The sequence below is a fragment of the Vanellus vanellus genome (genome assembly GCF_965231255.1).
Source record: "Vanellus vanellus genome assembly, chromosome: 5".
Classification (NCBI taxonomy): domain Eukaryota; kingdom Metazoa; phylum Chordata; class Aves; order Charadriiformes; family Charadriidae; genus Vanellus; species Vanellus vanellus.
The window spans coordinates 27,057,208-27,081,439 of NC_138910.1; the positions used below are offsets into that span (position 1 = coordinate 27,057,208).

At 37.0% G+C, this 24,232-nt stretch overlaps 1 protein-coding gene across 1 annotated transcript in view; it reads right to left on the reverse strand.

Moving 5' to 3' along the window:
* CCDC141 (coiled-coil domain containing 141) overlaps nucleotides 1-15,266 on the reverse strand; it is a gene marked incomplete at both ends in the record, with an annotated part of 89,450 nt that extends 74,184 nt beyond the window's left edge. The window contains 2 exons of the mRNA XM_082483731.1: nucleotides 13,334-13,456; nucleotides 15,165-15,266. Of these exons, the coding sequence (XP_082339857.1) occupies nucleotides 13,334-13,456; nucleotides 15,165-15,266 (225 nt within the window). The remainder of the gene's footprint in view (nucleotides 1-13,333; nucleotides 13,457-15,164) is intronic.
* Nucleotides 15,267-24,232: the final 8,966 nt, after the last annotated feature.

Consider the following 24,232-nt stretch of genomic DNA (forward strand, 5'->3'; position numbering starts at 1 on the left):
GCAAAAAGTTGCACTGAAGTATGTGCATCTGATCTTCACATTTCATTTCAGTATAATCTTCAATAAGAAAGCTACTGAGTTTATGGATTTTAAACTCCTCAAACCAGTTTACGTGGCAATAAAAAAAAAAAAAAAAGAAAAAACCCAAAATATTTTATGGCCTGATCAAACCTAAAATGTCAAGTCAAACTTGCTCCATAGTCTAATATTCTGGAACTGCTAATATTCTGGAAAATCCTATCAGTTGTACATACGGCATTTCTCTGTGCATTGTAAGCATCTGTTCAATTTTACCCCTGGCTATACATAATCCCATCTGAGAAAAGGAAAGAGGAAACAGGAGCCAGACAGGAGAACCTGGGACAGAAGAAGAAATGCCTTTCTGAGCCAGCAACACCTGGGGCAGATGCAAGAGCTTCCCCTCCAGTTATCTCACCACAAAATTGGATCAAAGAGATGAGTTAACAATATGTTGAACACCACTGCTCATAAAGATTTACTGCTGATTGCATTTAAGCCTTTTTCTTTTTTTTAAGTCAATATAGATCACCAAGATCTCGTATTGTGTTAAAATGAAATTAACACCTCTTCACTGGGAAAGCTTCCTCCTAAAGGATCATTTATAAAAAAATTACCAGGTGGAAAACCTGAGATGTTTGACAAAGTTGTGCCACAACAGTTCCCAAACTGGTTGAAACTCATGACACTGTGCAAGAATCATACTTTTATACAAGAGTATATATAGCAACAACAGTATTTAGCGCAACAATAACAATACACTAAATTTACTGTAACTGCAGCCATCTCTAGTTTAATGAAGCCTTCTCCTGTTTCTTAATCTTGTCTCCTGTCCTTGCCAATTTGAGCGTGCTCATTCACAATGCTGCCAGTTTGCAACAGCATTGCTTCAGAGAAAACGGTGCAGCAATGAGTAAGTCTACACTATGGTATCTGTTTTGAATGCAGCTGGTGAAGACACACCTGTGGTAAATTTTAAGTCACTCATTCAGTGCGGTGCAGCATCAGTAGCCTACAACTCAGTGCTAGTGCAGTATTTACTTCTCAAGTTGTTTTTATTACTTTCGCTGTATCTTCACTGAAAGCCAAGACCAAGTATTTCTGCCATCTGCACTGTAAATCCTTTAGTGCAGTGCAGCTCAAAAAAGAACTGAGAACAATTGCAACTTATCAATTCTTGCACAGGATGTTTGGGACTTAACTAAGCATCATAGGGCTTTAAGCACAAGAGCCGCACCACCTGCAAATGAAAAAATCCTGTTCTTGATGGACATAGAATGATTCCTAGAAAGGTTTCTAAAGGTATACGACTAAAGTTGGGCAGACAATTTTAGTGGAAGCGGCAGGTAGCTGTGGTTCATACTACTGCTGCTACACTGCTAGCTATGTCTGAGCTACTTGATTTAAAGTTAGTTCGCAGACATCTATATGAGGGGTAAGCATAAGATAGACCTGCTGTCAGAACTCAGAATACAACATTCAAAACAGAAACAACATAGATTTCTAATAACAAAATTACTACATTACCCACACGCAGCAAAGTATCCAGAAGTTTTTCAATTACCGTACGCAATACTGTTTAACTTCCTCAGACACCTATCAGCTGCTCACTTACCTTATCATTTCTGGTTGAATAGTTTCATGGTCCCACCTTCATTCACTTATATACAAAAGAATTTGTTAAGTACTGATTCCGATTAGAGTTTTGGCATTGTCTTGAGCTTGCAAAACTGTTCATTGCTCACAATGAGTTATATGCAAATATACAAGAATATCTAAAGTTATTGCATAGTTAAAGTAGTATGCTTACAGCATATACAGCTAGAAGTATTAATATACTTATTTGACCTAATCCTGCTCTATTTAAGCGTAATTGGATTTCCTTATTTATGCTTTCATTGCATTTTGAATTTTAATTCCTAAACTTTAATTTCTAAAATTCAATTTAGCTAAAAAACGGCAAACCAATACACAGGTCAGGAAATAGAGTTATACTGCAGCAATTACCAAATCCATGCTCATTTCACTGCTGATGAGATGTCTTTTAGGGAATACATATTATTCATAAAAGAGAAAAAAAACATACTCTGGGGCCAAGGAGGTGCCTTGCTTTAACCTTTGTTCATCACATTTAAGAAATACTTAAAACGTGTCTGTGGGAGCTGTGGGAAAAAAAAAAAGTAAGCAAACAATGCGTGTTTAAGGTATATTTCTGTTACTCTGTAATTTTATGTAATCATTACAGGTTTTGGTTTCCTTTTTGCTCTATAAAAAACCTGCCTTTCAGTAAAACTGTTAATGTTCTATTTGCTCGTGGTTTTAGGTAAAGTTTAACTTAAACAGCTCTTTAAAAATATCTACCAGTTTCTTCCAAACCAATAAAGTTTTCTGGTATGATAAAAAAATGTGTGCAGTAAGCAGCATTTTGCCCTTCCTGTCCAATGAAGACACATTGATCATTTCTGCTTTTCTTGAGATGGCAAAATTTCACACTAGATGTGACTTTCAAGAGCTTCAAAAAAGTATCAAGTACTGGATGAACACGCAGAATAAATCACGACCTGCTTGCTTTGGAAACTCAGAAACAGTGCTAAGACAACAACAAACTCATTTGGGTAGCTCATGCAAGGCTGGTCCTGGACATGTCTTTTATAGACATAAACTGCTTGTAGCAAGCTCTGCACAAATAATCATTTTTCTAACAGATGGATGGAGGCATTTATCAGGATAGTCAGTGAATCTCTCAAACTAAGCAACCATTATGGGGTGCTGCATCTTCAGGTACTTTCAATTCAACATTGTTTATGCTGGCTAATTGAAATGATGAATAAAGATTACTTTCAAAAAAAAAAAAAAACCACCACAAACAACTTCCCATCACAATTTTTGCTACCATTCACAGGAATTTTCTCATTAGTTAGCTGAAAATGACTCTGTAATGTATAGCTCCATGGTCCCCACAGACTTTTTTCAGACTTACGTGTAGTATTTTTCTTTTGCAGAACATGGCCAAATAGCAATGTTTACTAGCATATGCAATTCCACTGTCCTACCTCTGTATCTTGATACGTTCAACAAGCCTATCTACACTCCAAGGCATTGATCCTTAGGGTGAAAGGAAATCAATGCTGCTTTATCCCTTCTCGTGTCCCCTCTGTCTTCCAAAGAGATTAGAGCAGGCTAACACCTTGAAGCATTTAGCCAGCTTAATTTCTTAGGTTTATTAACTATATCAAAAATTTTAATGAAAATTTACTTGTTGGTTCAAGGAAACACGAAATTCATTTTGTGTTAGGCCACAACCAGCACTTAAAAAACCCCACACAAACAAACAAAAAAAACCCTAACCACCCCCAAAAAAACCCAGCAGTAGGTAGATGGAATTTATGCTGCCCTTTCAAAGGCTATTTTAAAGGAGAGAAGACTAAAGATAACTGTGTCTGGGCTTTAGAAGACCCTGTTGGTAGACCCTGCTGAGGAAATTCGGAAGACTCCCACATGCCCTGGGAAAGATGGCGTCCCACAGACCTCTCCCATCACACTATTGAAGACCCAGGTTCTGAATTTGCTTCATCAGAATAACTATAACTCTAAACTGAATTTGGTCCTCAGCATTTTTTCACACTCCATTAATGACAATTAAATCACTTTCATACTCATGATGGATGTTTGAATCATCAGAAAAAAAGAAAAACATACAAAGAAGCTAGTTTACGAAACAAGTGAAGGGAGACTTTGTAAACATTCTTATCTTTTTGAGTATCTGTAAACTTTCCACTAAAATACCACATCTCCAAGATATTGACAGCCTGTGTTTAATAAAATTAGCATAGCAGAGAAGCAATTAGTTGATAACCTGTGTCCATAAGTTAAAGTATACAGAGAGGTGTCATTTCCTATGTAGCATTAAACACACATTGTCTTCCAGAGAATTTTGAGTGCTGTAGCAAGTATTTCGTCTTTTTTTGTCTGTGAATAACATCGGCATGCAAGGGCAGGAATGGGTTAAAAGAGCAGTTGTCAAACGCTTTCAATACCTCTAAAAAATAAACACTACTTCTAAAACACCCATTGTAATACTACTGGATAAAAAGTTGATGAAGTAAAGCACTAAGAGAAGCCATTATTATGTTTCTTACTGAGGCATAAAATGATTGCATGCACAACAACTCTATAAAAGTAGTGGCATTCATTAATTATCCAGCATGAGATTTTCTTTACATTCTGAAACAGCTCTGTAACTAATATAACAGGAATTAAATGAGTAGGTGATACTGATAGTCTCTTTACTAATTCAACATCTTAATATTAACCTATGAAAATAAATAATTGCCATGACTTTATACTGACATGTTAAAAAAAAAGGTAAAATATTTTCAAAACTTCACACACAGATTGCTTGTCACTAGTAGGTTAATTTTGCCCAAATTATCATACCACTTTGACAGCTGTCCTGAAGACACTGTGGAAAAACAGGTGGCATCAGAGGTAGCTCCATTTGGAATTTCTTGGCAGGGTCCGACTTTTTAAAGAGCTGACTCTTATATATTTTGGAATACAACTAGGTGTGCATTTATCCTGACATTACATCAGCTTCAGCATATTAAAAAGACATTTCAAATGTTTAAGATTTCCTAACTACTCAGGATGGACATTGTAAAATTGATATAGGGCGCAGAAGTAGATTTCCTTTTTTTAGAAGCCTTTTTTCTGAACAGGTTGTTAATTAACATTTGTACCTGACCAGTGTGCTATATTTTCCAGTAATTGATTAGCTGTGAGGCACATAGTCCCTAAGACACGGGGAAAACTGGGATAACTTTCGAAAACTATTAGTCATGCTTCATTTAATTACTGTGTGATGAATTGAAACCCAACCAAAGAAAACTGGAAAGTTAGCGCAAAGTATAGTACCATATTTAATGAAATGCAAAAAACCAGTGTGCATCAAGTTACAAAAAAGAATTAAAAAATTGTTCATGTGTAGTAACTTTTTTGGTTTTATAACTGATTCATGGAAACTTTGAAATAATATTAATTTTTTCTTCAATGTCTATTGAAAATGGTTCACACTTAAAATAGCTGTGTATTTTATACACAGGAAGATTACATCATTCCACACAATCTGCAGGAAAGGGGCTTCAGAAGCTGTAAGACCCTGTGGACTGAGGGAGCATGGAATTAAAATCGTCCATTCTTCAGTTCTGAATGCTTGTGTTTGCATTCTTGGTAGTTTTTACCACAGTAAGAAATGTAGCCATGATTGAGAATATATATAGTTTAGCACAATGTTTACATATTTGTTTAGTTAGTACAGTACTAAGGAACACTGGAGCCACTGTATTTCAGTACAAAGTTACTATAACTTTATACGAGCTAAAATTAGGAATGCAAATATAGCACATCACAGAATTATGATTAACATATCATAGAACTGAAACAGAGAGTATTAGATGAAAATAGATAAATTAAAAACATGTCCAATTCAGCACTTTCACTCTTAATCTTCATGAGTGGCAGAAATCTGCAAAACTTAATTCTACCATCTCATTACAAAAAGAACATGTTCCTGTTCATGCTAAAAAAAATTCTCAAACTATTTTAAAAATCAAAAACTGCAAATATTTTATGTACAGTCATAATTTCATTGGTAGAACTAATTTCACTATTCCTGAACTTCTTCACTGATTTGCATCTCAAAAAAACCCACAAATTGTATGTCAGTAAAATTTTTACCTTATGCATCCTGAATCCAGTCATCATAAAATACGCTCTTCCATCTGAAATACCATCCAATATTTCCTCTTAAACAGGCAGCAGCTCCTGAATCAATCTAATTCATAACTGAAATTTGCAATCTTCAGTAGTTTATGTCAACACAAGCAACAGATTTAAATTATTAGCTATAGTACAATCACGATCTCAGAAGTGAAGAACTTCAATAAAAAAAAAAAAAAATCTATGAATTTTCATCCTCTGTTAAGATTACACAACACCTACGTCATCAAGTTCAGGCCCCTGGGTCTTAGAAACAATAATTTCAGACAGTCCTTTTCACAAATATTTCTCATTGCCAGTCAAAATTACCTAGGATTTTTGCCCCTTTTATTCCCATTGAAAGTCTATTTTGGGACATTGCTGTTAGAAACCTTTTCCAGCCTACTTCTTTTAATGATCTCCATGTGCTATATATATTCCTATGCCAGCAATGGCCTTTCAGCTTAAGCAGTTGCTCTCCTGTGCTGTTTACCCATGCAATATATTTATCACAATCTCAATCTTTCTACTAATCCAAACAACATATTTTCTTAGTCTGCTCTAAGAAATAAGATGATACACTTCCCTTTGATATCCCTACTAGGCACCTACCATCAGTTTGATGTTGGCTTTTTTCAGTACAGATGACCAGAACTCTCAATTTCGTACTTCCTAATTCTCTTGAGAATAGTTGTGAGTGTCAGATCCTAACTGCTTCCGCAGCCATGATGGTTAAAACCTGTTCTACAATCAAGTATTAAACTTAAGGCTGCAAGAGAAATTCTTGCCATTACTTTAACTGCATGACCTTATATTTGGATTGTTGAACATTATAATATTTCTGTTATTATACAACTGAAGTTCATCTGCTTCCTCCCGACCCTCTTCCTTTCATGATCAGGTTCATTTCAGGTTCACCATTTCATGATGAGGTTCATGATCAGATCGTTCCCAATGAACAATATTCTCATCACAACTGAATATTGGATTGTTCTGTAAGGAGAGAGTTTTTGAAAACTCTCTGCTGTTCATTCTTTTTCCATCTATTTCTGCCTCTCATTTTCATTTCCTGAAAAACAGGTAGGGCTTGTCAAACAGTTTGAGCAGACTCGCACGCGCATCTGACTGGATCACATACTTCTCTCATAATTATGGAATTATACCTAGTTTATCTTTAAACCCCAATCCTACTCCATGGTTTCTTTCCTTCTTCCTTCCTCATATTTCTTCTTATTATTATTTTGGGCCAAATTTCACATTTGGGTTCATGTTTTACAGAGTACAAAGGTCCAGCTTCAGATTCTTACAGTGAATATTGTAACCTGGAATTTTCAGAGGTATAAACTATCTTTGTCACTGAGGTGCTGTTACAATTAATCTTCATTTATAGGTAGTACTGATATTATAGAACACAAATAGTTATTAACTTGAAGCCTAGAAAGTAGTCATAACACTATTTTGAGAAAAATATTATTTCAGTAAGAATGTTGTTTATGCAAATATCGAGACTGGTGAGTGAGCTGAATATTGAAAAAAATATTTATTAAATCATACCTTTTCCCTTCTTTTTTTTTTTAACCCCTCAAATCAATTGCAAAAATCATTTCTGCTTTACAATGAAAATGCAGCTGTACTTTGCTGCTAATTATACTGCTGGGTACCTTAATAATTAATTATAAATAATTCAGAAGATATTAGCAAATCATTTTCCATGACAAATTTACATTTCCATGACAAAAATAAGCATTATGAAAATATTTTTACTTGAAATAACGGAAAGACTAATTTAAAACATATCAAATGCAAAAAATGAGCATATTTTATTATCACTTTTTGAAGAATGTAATTTTCTAATTTGTTTTTCTTGTACATTAGCATATAAATTACTATTTTGCAATTTATGCTCTGTGAATTGAAGTAAATAAAATAATTAGGAGCAATCATCAGGTTCATGAACCAAATTAATAACAGTGTTGGTTTTAAACTTAAGTTTATAAGCTAGATTTAGTTCTGTTTTGTAGCTGTTCTGCCACAGTCTCTTTTATGATAAAAAACAGAACTTTGGATGCAAACCAAGAATGCCACTGTTTGCCTTAGTGGGGATTTTAACATTGTCATAGCCAAAAGCATGGCAACAGACACACACAGTCTTTTTTTTTTTTTTTTTTTGATCCATAAAGCATTAATATTTGGAGATTCAAACATTAAGAAAGCATGTTATCTCCAAACAGGGCTTCTGTTGGAAACAACTGAATTATGGAGAACAGAAAAAAGGCAGAGAAATATATATGCACAAGGTAATCAATACCATTTTACCTCCTGGAAGCTTTGTCTCTTAAGTTTTTCTGGTTTTGATTCTTCTCTCATTTTTTTGAAATTGTAAAGAATGAGATATCAAAACATACATATATATATATATATATATTTGCATTTCCAGAACTTATAAACCTACTGGAGGTCATCTAAACAAGGATGAGGCAAATGTTAGGAAGGAGACTTGCATGAAATCACAAGAGTTGATGTTTTCAACAAAACTGTTACTGCCGATACGGTCTAACTTAGAAAAACAGAAACAGAATATATTAGTTTAGAATCAGAACATATTAGTTGATACTACTGAAGGGTCAAATCCCAACGAAAAAGGGCTATGATTCCAAACCTAGAAACAATTATGTTTAATTCTTAACCGTATTCAAAAGAAACATTTTATTTCAGTTCATGGAACCTGCAACAACGAATACATTTAAGCGTTAGCAGCATCTAGACCTGTCAAATGAATTCATCAATTATAAAATAATATGTAGTTCTTTAACACTTACAACACCAAATTTGTGTCCAAAGGAAAACAAATCTGTAAGTTTGCCTAGAACAAGTGACAACATATACAAATTTTCCTGATCAATTTGGCATCAGTGAACAAAATTAAGAAACTGATATATAGTTTCTCTCTTAAATCTCTGATACTAAACAAGTTCCACTGATCTTCTGGTCTACTAGTAGTCAGTACAACTACTGAACAAAACCAAATAGAATAATTTCCATGATAAAGCACATCAATATTATAAATGAAATTTCAAGAACACTGAAAGGAATACTAACGAGTAGTTGTAAACATCATGCATGTGGTTTTTTGTTTAGTCTCTGTTTTCCTATTTCCTGTTCAGCATTTATTTGTTCAACTCTATTAACAGTAACATGTCTGTTTCAAAATACATAAACATTTGAAATGAGGAACTTTTCAAAAGATGTATTCTGCTTTTTATTAAAATAGTAGGGTGTTCCCAATTCCCAAATTCAATGGAACAAATTTAAGTCAGTAGCGAGTATGACAGAGTACATTCTATCATATGAAACGTGGATATGTTTTTTCCTAACGCCCTGAAGTATACACACCAGTTTTTATCACAGTAATTCTGAACATTAAAAGCAGTAAAGAAAGGTTCTAAAAATTACTGCTTTCTCATTTAACGGGTCTGTTGCTATTGCCCTTTAAAGTACCATCTGCCTTATGGAGTGTCAAATGGTTATTGAGGGTTTTTTAACTCCTGTTAACATTGCTAAGTCAAAAACAATTCCCTGGAATAGTGAGCTGGAGTACATTCCTTTTTCTCTAGCATAAGACTTACTATAAACTGATCACCGGCTGTTGTGCCAAATTTTGTCCTCACTTACACCTGCAAGTCCTCAATGTATGAAGTTGATGAAAGAATTTGGCCTGAGTATTTTGATTATGACTTACAATACATATACTGTGATGAGAATAATGAAGCTAAAAAGCAAAAGGATGATCAAAACCAGAATGAGTTTGCAAAATGACATGGGATAATGCCAGCATGTTCAATTATTCCATAAATTATCTTCTAAAAGTCCATAGGTTCTTCAGCACTGATTCCAAAGACGTATTTAGTATTAATCATCTAACTCTTCCCTCTTAAGCAGAACTATTTTCATATTCAAATCATTGATGGTTCAGGAATTTTTGCCTATCCTACACAAATACTTAACTTTTAATTGTATTGAATTGATCAGCAAAGTTAAGCATATATGTGTCCAATACTAGCATCTGTTACAATACATTATTTATTTTGCAATTTTTTTTAATATAACAGTAAAAGAGAAATAGAAAAACAATTCAAAGCTGCCTCACTGTTGTATTTTAAATTCAGGTGACTGAAAAATTCCACAATCCACAAAATTGTATACATTTCCTGGGGATCCAAGTGGAGAAATTCTTAACTACAGTGTTTTCTACCTGTAAACCTTTTCTAGCTCTAAAATTAAAAAAGCGTAAGGATTCCAGCCTCCCTTCTCTTTAATGAAGCGCAGTAGAAAAATATAAACTTTTTTTCCTCTTGCTATAATGCAACTTTCTAAACTTCTTACTTCGAAAATTTACAGAACGATAAAATAACAAATGAAGCTCATATGGCATTTAGGAACTTTTCAAATTCATACAAGTTTAACCTTTGAAGCAATTCAGATAATCATCAACGTAAATATTAAGTGTAATAAATACATTATTTTAAATTAAATGATCTTTTTTGATGGATATTCATAATTTATTTTATGGTAGCCTTCATTTTTATAAACATGCTGTTCTAACAAGACCTTTCTGATTTGCTATATGCTATATTAGCATTACTACAGTTGCATGTAAGGGCTTTAAAAAGATATGTAAACCTGAGATAAAACAGCACAATCTTGCCACATAACTGGAACACGTTTTACTTGAGCACAAGACCGTAACTTCATCTTTACCTTTTTTTAGACTATTTATAATGCATTCCAGACCCCAAGATCTAATTAAGAGCAAAAATTAATGTTATATGCTGCCATAGACTATCATTGATAGAGTCTGTTGGAACAAGTCAGTCATTGAAAATAATAACTTGAAGCCAATATGAAAGAATTAAAAACTGTGCTGGATAAGACTGCAGCTGGAAGAACATTCATGTATTTGTATAATTAATTATTGATAAAATTTACAAAATTATGTTGTTCATTAAGGGTAAAAGATCAAATAGAACTGTGTATACTGGACATCATCAAAACAAGGCTCATCTAACAACAACAATTTTGTGTCATCTTTTCAAACTCTCCTCTGCCCACATTTCTAAAAATTTTTTTTATCCTCTCATAAGTAACTAAATCTTTATGCCCATAAATGTTGAAGATTGAAACACTACTACCTCTTTATCCATATTCACATAACTAATGCATAATTCATTAACAAATGCTAAGTGGAAAAATTTCTTTACTCAATACTTCAAAGACTTAGAATTGTCTTTGTAAAAATTTTTGATGAGTGGATTTAGTAACTTAAGACTGAATAATTACTGACAAGTGTTAACAGCTTACTGTAAGACAGAAAGGGTCATGGCTGAAAACTGCACAGTCATTACAAATTACAATGACATTGCAGTCCTATATTATTGCAGGTCTTAAATTATTGAAGAAAAAATAGTAATTTTGAACTTAATCCTTTTACAGAATGTTCATTAATCAATGTTGAATTTTGCAAGGACTGTAACTATAAAACATGAAATAATGAGTATTTGTTCCTTATATATTTGGATGACAAGCATTCTTTAACAATTTATGCAAAATAAATTTTCTGATCTGATACAATGTATTAAGCTCTGGAGATCCAAATAAGGATCAGTCTTCTGGGTCCAAGCAATCAGTCACAAGGTCTCACAAATAGGAGTGAAAAATTTTAGCATTTTCATCAATATTAACTAAAATATTTGTGATTATTCTATTATTTTAATATTTATTGTGAACAGAAAACAAGGTAAATACTGTTAAATGAAAAACAAACTTAAGGTTCCATACATCTAGACTAATAGGAATAGAAAGTCAAACACTTGAATGAACATAAGAGAATAAGAGAGCATGAAATGCTTTTGGATTATTTAATTTTTTCAATATTTAAGTAATTTTTTAATGAAAAGAAACATATCCAAAACTTAAATTTTAGTTTAAAGACTTAAAAAAAAAAAAAAAAAAAAAAAAGGAATAGCAGCTTGGAGATTCATGTAGAGATTCTGTAACAGCATTTTGGGGATTTTCCCCCTTTTTTTTTCCTTTCCGTTTTCTTTAACACGTTTTTTTCAGGTTGGAGTCTATGAAGAGGATTTTATTATTTTACTGTCCTTGTTCATGTCCTTACAAGTTTTCAGGAAAATCTATAAGGTATCTCTTAGAACAAAATTTATATTATTTTCTTCCCCTTAGCAAACAACATTTAATACAAATAAATAACACTAAGTTTTGACTTGATGGTAAAATGTTATTTGAACTTTTGTTTTTCTTCTAAAGATTGGAATTACTGTGTTTTCTTTTTCCACTTTTTTTTTTTTTTTTAAACAATTAGGAGACAAAACTCAGCTTCTTCCTGTTGTCAGTGTGTAAGAACTGAGCTAATTCTGAATTGTTCCAACAGGATACAGCAACTTGTTCCAAGAGTGCCTGAGTGTAGTCCTGATGGAAATAAAGATGAGGTACTCGCATAAGTAAAGATAACAGAACCACACTCTCGGGTTTTTTGGATGGGGTGGGGTTTTCTTTTGTAATGCTATTCTTTATACTATTCAAAATCCACACTACGCACCATATTAGATTTCATTCCCTATATACTGTATTAAGATTTCCTCACATATTTGTGAGTTATAGTGACTGGGGAAGTACATAGCCACTAGTATTAAATTAAATACACTTGATCCTATCCAGATGGTGTTTGCTCTTTCAGATCTGAATTTTATGTAATCTCAAAAAAAATTAAAATAGATAAAATCCATTAAGATAAGTTGCTGCGCACAGCTCCAAGATTGTAGAGGAATTTATTTGTTTACAGATATAAAGTCAATCTGCCCCATCAAAACATGAAAATAAAATTTCCTCCTAGGTGCCTTTATAATCTCCTCAGTATCAAACACCCACATTTAAAATAATTCACCTTTTCCATGCAAGCGTGTCACTCTGCGCCCAAATGTCAGAGCTGTTATACTATGCTCTCAAGAACGCTAAAAACTGATTTGAGGTCTGTTACTTAGCTAAAATCTTCCTAGCTCAAGACAAGCAATATTTAATGTTATGATATCATTCTTAAAGTAAAATACATCAATATTCAATAAAAATATGCCCGGAATGTCTACTGCACGCTCACAAAGAGCTTGCTTGTGTTTACAGCTGTTGTAAACAAATCAAGCTTTTCATAACATTGAAGACTTAAAAAAAAATTGACATTCCATTATATTTAGCAGTTACTGAGAGCTATGGGAATTTTTCACTTGACTTGACAGTAATGTATAAAGTGGAAAAAACAGTGCATCTTTACTGCTGTTATCAAAAAATAGTAATTAACACTGAGCATATTTTTCCAGTGCTGAGGCCTAACTGTGATCTGTTATACTGACAAAGGCTGAACATATTTTTTTTCTTTGCGGAGCTTAACCTAACAACCACATCGCAACAGGAGGCCCAGGCAGCTATGTCAGCTGTTGTACCTGAACTATAATCACTAGATTTATTTTTCTGTGGTCTTATCACGTCTTACCTTAAGTTTAGCTAGGAGGAATTCATGATCTCGCCGTAGTTTTTTAGTCTCATCTTGATTGCTGCCAATTTCTAATAAATTTGGTGTTGATTCAGCCAGCTGAAGCTTCACCCATTTTCCACACTGTAATAAATAAATAATTCCAGCCTTCAGAAAATGCAAGCTTTCCTTTATTTATTTACTCACACTGCCTCCTCACTCACACTTTCCGTGGTCATAGGAGGACGGGGACCCATAAACATGTATTCAACTGCAGAATGAAGAGACAGAGAATACAATACAAACTTCGTTTCATTTGAAATAGGTATCAAACTGCCAGACTCTAGTCTTACCCGACAGCTATCGTGAATTTGATTTTGCCTGTGAAGAGTAAGATTATCACAGTGAGCCAAAAAAAGGTTTCTCTAACTGGTCTCCCCTTTCAGCTGAAGATTGCACAGATAGTTTAGGAAACTTGGTGGGTGGGGGGTGGGCAGAAGTTACAAATATATTACAGCAGATGCAAAGACCATAACCCCAAATCTTATTTCTACCACACAGACCCAACATACCTGTATACTGAATGTATACCCAGAGAGAGATTGCACAACTAGCAGCAGGGACACTTAATAGCCTTTGGAATAGGAACCCAAACAGCAATCTCCCATAGTGTCCTGGAGGATACACATGGAAAGAAAGCTCAGCAGCAACCCAAAGCATAGCTAATTCTTTCCTCACTGTGTTGCGGAACTGCTACAGTCTGAAAAGTAGAACTGAGAGAGGATGGTGATACGGAATGAAGCAGTGATGTCACTGGAGGCTAGCATGGTTCCCACAGCACACAGGAAAAATAAAAGTCTTCACCCTAAACTTAGTTCTCCTCGCAACAAAATTAGTCCCCTGCAGAGGCAGAGTCTACCAGGAAGGGTGAGAACTGATAGGAGAGAACTTTCCCACCGGCACAACTGAGGTAAAGCCATCCTGTATAATCACCCGAATTTGGTGACAGCCCAACTCATTATTGCCTTAGTCTGCATTACAAACTGTAGCGGCCAGAGACTCGTATGTTTTCCAAGTTGCCTGGAGAATGAAGAATCAAACTGTCAATAAATTCCAGCTGGGATTCAGTACCTAGGCACCCAGCTTTATACCCCATGCCAAATTTTGTGCAAGCTGTAGGTGCAGATTCCAGCTCACAAAACAGGCCTTTAGGTGCTTAGAAGCACAACTATGTGCACACAAGGGATTCTACTAAAACACAGGGGAATATAAATTTACAGCTTTCAAAAATCACCATTCATTATCAGTTTTAGGCTTTCCCCCCAGCAAATACTTCAAAAAAAGACACACAATCTGCATTTATGGAGTTGGTAGACTACTTATTATGTAAAATTATTGCTGAGCATAGTTTAAAAATAACTCTTGAGGAGTCTCAACTGTGATTAAAGGTAACATCATGCTTATTAACACATTTTCATGGCACTCTGCCTTTATCTGTTTTTAAACAAAGAGGAATTCCTTGCCTCTAAGAGCCTACATATTTTGGCCAAATTAAAAAAAAAAAACAAAACAAAAAAACAAAAACACAAACCCAAAAAAACAAACAAAAAAACCCCCACAGAAACAAACAAAAACCCAAACCAAACAAAAAACCCCACCAACCAAAAAAACCCACCACCACACAACAAACGGAACTTGTGAAAGGTTAACTTCCAATGATGCTCTATTAGATATTAACCGGTTAAATGACCTTGCCTTATCACTTTATGCTAACTATTCATTTACACAGAACATTTAAAAGAAGTAGCGATCACTGAGTAGCAGAAAGCCAAGCTAGCAGTTGCTGCCTTACCTTAAGTACAGCTATAACAATGCTGGCAGCTCCAGCCTGAACAGCAACTGAACTGACTGTCGTTGTAGAAAGCTTCTGGTCTGAACTGGCTTCATCTGACATGGTGTTTCCAAACGGGACTTCATACATTAAAGCAGGCTTGCAATGTTCTTGCAAGGTCCTCTGTCCATTTCAGAAAGCAACAGAGTTGCTTGGATTCATTCAGTGAAACAGCTCAGCTAACACTGATTAGTCTGCCAAAAGGAAAGAACAGGAGGTTAAAAATAGACAACTCCATTGAGTTTATCATTCTTGAGAGAGATTTGACACACCCCTAGTTTGGTAGCATTAAGCTGCCTGTTCTTTTTTGTCACCATCTGAAGCGTGAAGGGTTTCTTCCATGAACACCTGACACTGGCTAACCAAAGGTATAAAGATTCTCAAATTGAAACAGCAAGAAAAAAATTTACTATTGAGTCTATACAGACAAACTCAGAGTTTTGAGGTTTCAAAACATGCAACTATACAGTCTACATTTTCACATTCTACAAGTAAAATATTCTCTCATTTACTGGTCACTGAATATATTTGCTCAGTGTAATTCTTCCACTGAGTCAAAGTATTTAAACAGGATGAACATGTGTATAGAAGTCAGATGCTGAGTCAAAACAGACAGGGGATTTTTAATCCAAAAATATTTTAAAGTATAGTGACCATAACAACCAGGCAAGGAAACTAAGTACTTTGTGTGAATTCTTGAGGAGTGTTTTATTCCTGCCTAAGATTAAGGTAATTTACTGGCTTTTCACCTTAATTATCAGTTGTTTCTATACTCTTCATTTTTTTTATTCTAAAGGAGCATAAGGAAGAGCTTTCTGATAACTGTTTAAACTCCACCTAAGTTTTTTATTCAGTGCATTAATAGACACCTTTAAATCAGAGTATTGGTTTGGCATATTAATTGCATTGCCAGAAGCCCAGAGCATGCCACAAGCAGCCTACAGTACGAGCCAGCAGCTGCTAGGTTTCCTTCCACAGAACAGCTGAGAAAGTGACACTGGTGTTTAGATTTGCAGGTCACTCTGGAAACACAATTCCACCCCAGAAACTACACGCATAACTCTCCTCTGAGCATCTGCTTGCTTGATTTGTTTAAAAATATCTAACATCTACATACATTTTTATATAAACTAGAGGTGCTAAGTGCAAACTAGAACCAACATACCCAGAATGAAACCAAGATTTGGAAGCAAATTCTAAAATATTTTGGACTGGAAGAACTTTAGGGAATTTGAACATGTGTGTCAAGTTCTGGGATTTTTTGTTTGTTTATTCACTTTCCCCTGCCCCCTGCAATTGTTGGCAGATTATAATCTTAATCAGATCACCATCTTCAAACCATGAGTTTCAAATGGGATATCCAGAAGCCGGTTGTAGTGGTTTGTGCTGAACTAAATGGTCTTGGCAAACCCAAACAACAATTTTCCCATCCCTTGTGCCAAAACAAAACCATGAACCTTCAAGCTCCCAACAAGGGAACAAATATCACATAGTTTTCTGAAACTTCTTGTAACACCCGGGAGCCATCCACGGACCCCTGCCACTGAAACATTATATAGATATCCATGACACTCCTGTGGGTATTCGTATAACAGGTATGGCAGAACATCATGTTTAAAATTTAATGGCCACACAAAAACTGGAGGGTAGAAGTCCTAAAGAAAACCTCAAAATCGAAACAGAAGAGCACATTCTATTTTATCTATCTATCCACTTTACAAAGCTTGCTAAATACTCAAGATTTCCAAAGAACATTTCTGAAGACAAGTGACTTCAGATTTTTCACCCTCCAGGCAGGACTGAGAACAAACAGGACCTGACTGCTGGAAAAACTAATTGGAAAAAATCAGCCCGACCTCTTGTTAGTCTTATAAAAGGAGTTACAAACCAATTTTGTTAGTATGTCAAGCGTGTTCTTGAGTTTTTGTTCTCTCAGAAACACATTTTAAGTGTACTTTTTCATGACACAAGTTGGGCCAATCCATCATCTCAATAGGTTAGCCAGACATACGAGCTGTTTTTCGCTCAGGTTAAATGAGGAATCATTTTTCATAGTGCTGACAGCTGGAAATCATGGAAAAACACCTCACTCAAGAAGGTGGCCATAAGCAAGCTTGGCAGCAGCTGAGTCAAGTAATTCAAAATGTCTGATAACAAATGCATGGATACTGTATTTATTTGGCTACACTAAGTATACAGGATAGGGACAGAGAAAGATCAGAGTAGCAGGCAGAGAAAAGGTAGCAAGGAATTAGAAATGATCTTCTAGCACAACCCTGAGAGAAAAAGCACGAGCATTACATGAAGATCCATTTCAGCTGTGTCCAGTGAAACAAAATTTAACAAGCACGCCTTTCTCAGTCTTGTTTACTTACCTATCTGTCATCAGTTCCTCTGTCTGAAACAAACAAAATTCCTGCTAGAAGCCAGAAACAGGCAGGCTATCTGTGTCAATGGAGAGAAATATTTTCCCTTTGCACTGCTGCGTGAAAGAGGAGAGTAAGAATGGCAAGAGGAAACCAGCATTCACCAGCTGTCCGCAAGAAACAACGAAACTGAACAACTGAACAAAGGAAAGAATCTCAGGAAAGCAGAAAAAAAGATCAAGCCTCTCTTGTGTAAATAATGTCAGGTATTATCTGTAACACCATACCTAAAAAGGATTTGAGAGGTAAATGTGATAAAACTCACTTCTTTTGAACATGGCGTGTGTCTTATCAGGAGCTTTTTCTCACGTATGGCAAGGGAAGTGCACTGCTCACAGTTTTGACAGTTACGCATAGGAAAAGGGCTTATCTTTCTTGGAGATGAGTTGCTTTTTGTTCAGAGCTTTGGAGCTGCCAGTGCAGTACAAAAATGCCTCTGGGAGAGACAAAGTTCACTCCTTGCAGCCTCGAAGAAATGAGGTCCGTCACTTTGACTGGTTTGTAAATGTAACGGGTCTTCCTTTCTTTCCTCGTCTCACGCCTGGGAGAACAGGCATACGCAGCGAGGGAGGGAAGAACAAAGGAAAGAGCATCCCTTAAACTAATGGGTTTTGAGTGGCTTGGAAAAGGGTACATATTTACAACTTCCCTCTGGCAGCCCCACCTGAACCAGGGACAAAGATGTCACATCTCTCCGAATTTGTGGTTGCTGTGTTTTGCTGGCTCCTACCATCTTACCTTTTTGAGTAGGCACCATTTTCAGGTATCGCCAGGAATGACAGTATGAGGGCATGAAAGCAAGCGTTCTGCAAGTCTCCCCAGGTTCATAAAGAGGGGACTGTGCAGCTGAGGAGGTCACATACAAGGGTGAGGGTTGAGCAGGAGGCAGGTGTTTCTCCTGGAAGAGGCTCCTCTTTAGCCTACACTGGTTGAGTAAATTTCTAGGATAACAAACTGGTTGGAATCCTAACCAAGTTTTGGCATTCCCAAAAATAAAAAATGAGTATGAAAAAAACCATCCCAGCAGCAGCAGCAGTCAGGGGAGGAAGGCGGGAAAATGAAACACCTTCTCCCAGATGTCAAAAACTACATCAATGGCACATGGGGAAGAGCAACTTGTAATACCATGTCTTTCTTAACACTTAATTAGAAGGAAGTGTTCCTTGCAGAGAACCGCACTATGAAGGCTGCCAGAAAACAGAAGGAAACGGAGGCACTTGCAGACATTACACCCTTTTCCTCAGGACCGGAGAGGCAGGACAAGTTGGGGCCAGGCACAAACTAACTTCCCAGCACCTGGAGGCAGAGCAAGGAATATCACAAGCTGCTCCACCGCCCCCCAGCAGAGCTATGAGACTGGGACACAGGCCACAGCTGAGGGGATTCTGTCCTCCCACAGCCCCCGAACCACCCAGGGGTGAAGGGCGGCCTGGCCGGGCCTCGCTACCTTCATGACAGCGAGGAATGTCTGCTGCCAAAGTCACTGAGGTAACAGCAAAGTGCACCCAGAGGGGAGGAAACTCCCCGCTCCCAAAAGCGAGGTAGGGAAAGGCCCAGCCAGGGTAAATGAGATTAATTTCAGGTAGGTGAGGGCTGAAGTACAGACAGAAGCCATTTTCCTGTCATCTTAGAGTCTGTGAACTCAAGAAAAGGCAGCCCTAAAATAGGGACCAGGGACCCTGCTGGCCCCAAAAAGGGGGTTCTGCCATCTTTGCCACCATGGAAAGAGAAGGCACTGAAGTCCCAGTAAAGAGCTACGAAACAGTCATGAAAGAGTGCCTGAGGGGTAAAAAACACCCCACTCCCTCTCAGAAAAAAAAAAACAAAAAACAAAAACCAACAGTAAAAACAAGCCATAGTACACGTTGCCTGGATTATTGTTTGATAGTTCCCAGATTCGTTTTATTTAAAAACATGCAAATATAATGAAGCATTATAACTTGTTTCTTCCCATTCTTCCTGTGCATCACCCTAACAAAACCCCTCTACTCTTGCTCCTTCATCACCAGTCCTGAAGACACTTTATACCATCCTAAGAAAACAGCATGAAGAAAAAAAGTTACCCAAAAAGCCTGGTCACACAAAGCAGAGAAGATACAAAAAGCAAAGGTATCCTGGTTCATCCCTGTCATACTGAAAAAAAAAACCAACACTGCTAACTGTAAAACCAGCAGTGTATCGGAGATAAAGAAAAAGGCAAACAGTTTAACATTGCTAATTCGGTGCAATGGTAAGAGCAAAATCACTATTTGTTTGCTTCCAAGGACAACAACATTTAAAAAAAAAAAAAAACACGTACAGCAAACAGACCTGGGAGGCAATGACAGCTGACACATTTCAGTCCACTGGTCATTAATTTTTCATGTCCCACTCTTTCATCCCAAAACATTCTCTTCTCTGTATCCCTCTTTTTGTATTCTAGAGGATTTCCACAAAGTATATGTGCTATTTGTACCTAGCACTTGTCAAAATAGTACCTAAATCCCTACTATTTATTAAAAGATAGAAGAGATCCACCAAATTTAACAAGGGCTTACAACCATGTTATATCACTTCAACCTCCACTCTTATTTTAAGAAAGCTCGTATAGCCTTTAAATTTAGAACTCCGGCTTCTAAATGTTATATAAAGAAAGACTATTCTTTCTAGCACCTGTTATTTAAAAAATTGTCTTCCTCTTCTTTACCTGACTCATATACAGGGTAAAGAGGAATTACATTTTTATTCACTAGGCATCATGCTACTTGTATTCCTGAAGAGTGTACAATATCCTGTTTTCAAATATACAGAAATAATAAATGAAGCTTGGCGATAACCTGCTCATCTGATCTGTTTTCTTCTTATCCTGTTATCTTAGCACATTGCTCGAGATGGACAGCATAGAAAACTGAGGTGTTGGGATGTGCACTCAAGAACCCCCGCAGCAAAACAAATTTCTTGTTCTGAGAGTGCATTAAAACATGAGTTCTTTCAGAAAGAAACCCCTTTCCTTCTTAAACCTAACACTGTGCAAAAAGTTTATTTCTTTAGACTCCTTACTCACAGATAAGCTTGAGGTTTCATACAACAATAAACCAGAGGAAGAGGACAAAAAGCATCTTAGGGAAAGGAGGAGAAAGAGAGGAGCACAAGTCCCCGCCATAATTCTGAAGCCATTGGCAGCTCTGACTGATTAGCAGCTGTACCTCTAAGTCAACTTATCTGAACAGATGTCTCCAAATCCAAACACATTAATTGCTTGGTATCATTTTTCTTTGCAAGTTTAATTTTATTTCACTGTCACAGCCAATAAAAAACACAAGTTGGATTAATACCTTGCCTTAAATTGACAGCGACAGGAAAGACTGAAAGAAAAAAGTGACTTGGTGACTATTCATATATAAATATAACGGCAAAATATAAACAATGAAAATTTTAACTGTTGAGTGGGGTGAACATATTGAACAAAACAGAAGACAATACACAAGTGTGAAGTGCAAAGTGATCACATCTCATTCTCTCTCACATCCCAGGTAAAGAGACAAGCATGTCCTCTTAAGTTTACTGAAGAAATGGCAGGGAGGCTGTCTCCACTACAGTTTCCTCAGAATCAGCTGGAGAGCAGACTTACCCCATCAGCACCCCTGGGGAAGCTCAGCATCTCTGTCTCTCTGGGTGTTGTCCAAAACAAAGGCTGCACAGCCTATGGAGCTGTACTCTGATGAACACAAAAGTGAAGCGGTTTTAACAGCTCACAGGTGGCACATACACTAGTCAGCCCGATTGCAAGCTTGTCAACAGAGAAAATGGTGGCCCAACACATTCGGCTCTGTCAGGAGGATGAAAAGGCATTAGATAGTCCATTAGTCCGTTGTTCAGGCTCCATCAGCAGCAGCAGAAAGAGAACAGTTTATTACACAAGCTTAGTATGTTCTCTTGCCCATGCATGTAAGGAAAGCCAGCAGGACTTTTGTTACTAAATTCCTTGGGAGCATTTGAAATTCCTTCCTGATGTGGTGTGTTAGCACAGCGGAGTATGCACTCTGCACCAAATATAGATGTGAGACGGACTACGCTTTCTCCCTGTAAAGAAGGAAGATTAAGATGCAGATTGTAACCTACATCTAAGTCTCAAGGCAGCTGCAAACCATCCCACTAATAAGGTAACTACAATGACAGCTTTGGCCCACGTCACTAATTTCTGTGTTTAACTTACATTTACAGTTTAGCTGTATTAATGGACCTTTTCCCTTTAATTATTTTTCAATGTTTATACACAAGTACAGACGTCTGTATTAAACTTGTCAAATAAAAACATCATTTAAAAATCAAAGAGACCGATCAAAGAGACTGTTACATCAGTGTAACTGGGTTCTTAGGACCATCTTCTAAGAGTGAAACACCTCTGTTCAATCTTATCAAAAGTAATCAGCCAGCAATGATGCAGAAATATCAGTATGAGTCATTCATTTAACAGGAGACTAATTAAATAGACATAATCATACGAAACACATCAAAAAATTAAAGCCATGTTGTTGCCGTTGTTTGGAAGAGTTGATTTAAATGGACACAAATTTCAAAAAGCTAAATTTAGAACAAGTACAGAAGTACGTTACACAGCCACACTTCTAATAGCACATTACTTTAGACATCTGATATTGGGGCGGGTTTACCCAGAAGAGAAAAATTCAGCAGGGGAGTTGAATTTTAAGTGTTGAAGAAACACGAGGCTTTAGAATCCTTTTTTAAAAGTCATTTATCGGCAGAGTTATAAATAGCAGCGCTTTTTTTGTTTGTTTGTTTTAAAAAGATAACTCCATCTTGTATAACTCCTACTTGAAGGCTCACACTGCTGAGCATTCCTCTGTATATTCTGGTCGCACATTTCCCTCTTCCACATCACGGTACCTCAAACAGCGAGCGAGCACGTAGGAGATCCTGCCTGTCCCTTTCACGCAAGTGCTGAATTGTGTGACATACTTAGAAGAGGTTAAAAAGCAGGAAGGATTGAAATCTTCCCCACCCCCTACCCCTTGCTTATTTTTCTGGAACCGGATTAACAGATGTGTGCTCACTGCTGACACCCAATGTAACAGGGGTGTGACTACAGGATATGAAGATACTCCTCACTGTTCCCAGTTTAAGTGAACCTTCACACTCTACAAAGGATGGCGTCTAACACTTCACAATTCAAGTCCCACATAAATTTAGGAAGCATTGCCTACAATTTAAAAAAATAATTCCCCTCCCTCAATACTTTTTCAACACTAACTGAAGAGCAGTTAAGATGGATCTAAGTCCTTCAGAGCCATTGTTTGCCATTCGTAGCAAAACCTCCTGCTGCCTCAAGAGGAGGCACCTCACCAGGAATAAGTGATTTGTTCCTCATTCTGGGTCAGAGTACTCAAACTTCATTTAATCTGAATGCTGCTGTCTGCGGTAGCAGGTGGTTCAGTGCCATAGAAGTTCAGTGGACAGAACTTGGTACCAAGACCCTTTCTATATGTCACTGTTCTTCATACTAGTTCCAAGTGACACCATGATGACTGAGCTGTCTGCATGGCAATGTGTACTACAAGACAGTACAGTGGGGAGAAGTAGACTTAATCCTGTGGGGAGATCATCTTGAATGAATGTATGTTTATGCTGGTGGACATCTTTTGAGGGAAACAGAAGCAAAGTGTTTTTTTTCTGGTGCTCCTTTCTACTGGAGTGGCTTTTCTTGTGGTCTACCATGCAAGAAGCTCTGGGCTTGGGAAACTGAGTGCAGGCTGGTGAGATTGTATTATCCTTAGGTCAGAAACACCTTTCCTGTGTCTTAGCTAGTGGTTTTGATTTATTCTTCCAGAATCTGAGAGTGGGTTTTTTCTCTTGTCTTCTGAGGGGTTGCCACTGGCTCCATGGGTCTTTGTTCCTGAAAAGATGCCATGTCTGCCTGCTTTCTGCTTCTGAGGTGGACAGGGTAGGGATAAGAGCCTGCAGCTCTTTCCTTGGGGAGGAAGTTGACAGGAAAAAGGAGAGTTTAAAAGTTCTGGTGACAGATGATGCAGAGAAGGCAGAGCTGATGAATGCCTTCTTTGTTTCTGTCTTCACTTCTCGGGCCAGTCCTCGGGAGACACAGACTTTGTGGGTAACAGAGGAAGTCTGGAGGAAGCAAGACTTTCCCTTGGTTGATGAGGAACGAATTAGAGATCAGTTAGATAAACTGGATATCCACAAGTCCATGGGGCCTGATGGAATGCACCCTCAAGTGCTGAGTGAGCTGGGGGAAGTCATTGCTGGGCCGCACTCTCCATCATCTTTGAAAGGTCCTGGAGAACAGGTGAGGTGCCTGGGGACTGGAGGAAAGCCAATGTCACTCCAGTCTTCAAAAAGGGCAAGAAGGATGACACAGGAAACTACAGGCCAGCCAGCCTCACCTCCATCCCTGGAAAGATGATGGAACAGCTTGTTCTGGGCATCATCTCAAAGCACCTGGAAGAAAAGAAGGTTATCAGAAGTAGGAGTACTGTGTCCAGTTCTGGGCTCCCCAGTTCAAGACAGACAGGGATCTGCTGGAGAGGGTCCAGCAAAAGGCTACAAAGATGATTAGGGGATTAGAACATCTCTCTTATGAGGAAAGAC